This window comes from Lipotes vexillifer, unplaced genomic scaffold (genome assembly GCF_000442215.2).
Source record: "Lipotes vexillifer unplaced genomic scaffold, Lipotes_vexillifer_v1.1 scaffold2020, whole genome shotgun sequence".
Taxonomy (NCBI): domain Eukaryota; kingdom Metazoa; phylum Chordata; class Mammalia; order Artiodactyla; family Lipotidae; genus Lipotes; species Lipotes vexillifer.
Window position 1 is genome coordinate 183,442 of NW_006797910.1, and position 1,042 is coordinate 184,483.

The following is a 1,042-nucleotide window of genomic DNA, read 5'->3' on the forward strand; positions in this document are numbered from 1 at the left end:
CGCCCCTTGCTGGCCCGGGAGCCGGGGCGCAGCCGCTGTGGGATGCGAGAACCCCAAGCCTCCGGGCAGAGGGGGCGGGAAGGAGGAGGACGGTGCCTTTCCAGGGGCCACAGCGCCCTTCCTGGGCCGCGCCGGCGTCAGGGGACCCCTCTCAGCGCTGCCGCCCGTGTGCGCGCTCCCTCGGACCCGGGTTCCACCGCAAGGCGCGGGGCACTGGCCTGGCTGCTCGGAGGCGCCAGGCGGCAGCCCGGGGTGGGAGGGAGGTCGTGACCCTGCTCGGCAGGGTTCGAGGAGCGGGAAGACGCGCTCCGGGTGAGGGCCCCGCGAGGTAGCCTTGGGAGTGGGTCACTTGGAGGTCGGGAGGAGGACGGCCCCAGAGACCAAGCGGCCGGCGCAATCCCGGGGGACCCAAAGCGAGTTCATCTCCGAAGCCCCGAGGGCAAGCCCGCGGAGGGGAGGGGTCTGTGTGTGCGCGCATCTGTGCGTGTGTCCGCGTGTGCGTGTGCAAAGAAGATGAAGGGGTACGTTTGCCCCGGGGCAGACGCGAGGAGACCGTCAGGGTCCCTTCCGTAGGGGGAGGTGACCGGGTGCCTGAGACTCTTGGAAGCTGAACCGGAGAGATGGGGAAGGAAGACCACAGCTTGCTCTCTCGCTCTCTCTCCAAACTGTTTTTTTCTTTTCCCTTTTTATCCCTTTTCTTTTTTTTTTTTTTTCTTTTTGTTAAGGGTTAGTAGCTCACGCAATGAGCAGGTGCAGGCTTTGCACTGGGATGCTCTGTGTACCTGAATACCGGTGCCATGGCTTCCCCAGCCCGGCAAAGCGCGGGAACTCTATGGAGGCCACGGGACCCGGAGCCAGGCCCGACCAGTTTTATGCTAATGAACGCTCACTGGGGGAGGATCTACCGAGAGGGGGCGGGAGTAGGGTAACTTGGCAGTTTCGGGGTAGAAGTGATCATTCCACCCGCTCTCACAGTTCCGTCTTGTCCCTATCGTTGGCTGCAGAGGGGAAAGTTCAGAGATACCGGGTAAAAGCGAGTAGG

General features: G+C 63.7%; 1 protein-coding gene across 1 annotated transcript in view; it reads left to right on the plus strand.

Annotated features, from left to right (window-relative positions):
• Positions 1–1,042, plus strand: part of LOC103079090 (dachshund homolog 1-like) — a gene marked incomplete at its 3' end in the record, with an annotated part of 3,142 nt that overhangs the window by 1,107 nt on the left and 993 nt on the right. Inside the window, exons 3-4 of the mRNA XM_007469939.1 lie at positions 22–284; positions 726–1,037. Coding sequence (XP_007470001.1) covers positions 22–284; positions 726–1,037 — 575 coding nt within the window. The remainder of the gene's footprint in view (positions 1–21; positions 285–725; positions 1,038–1,042) is intronic.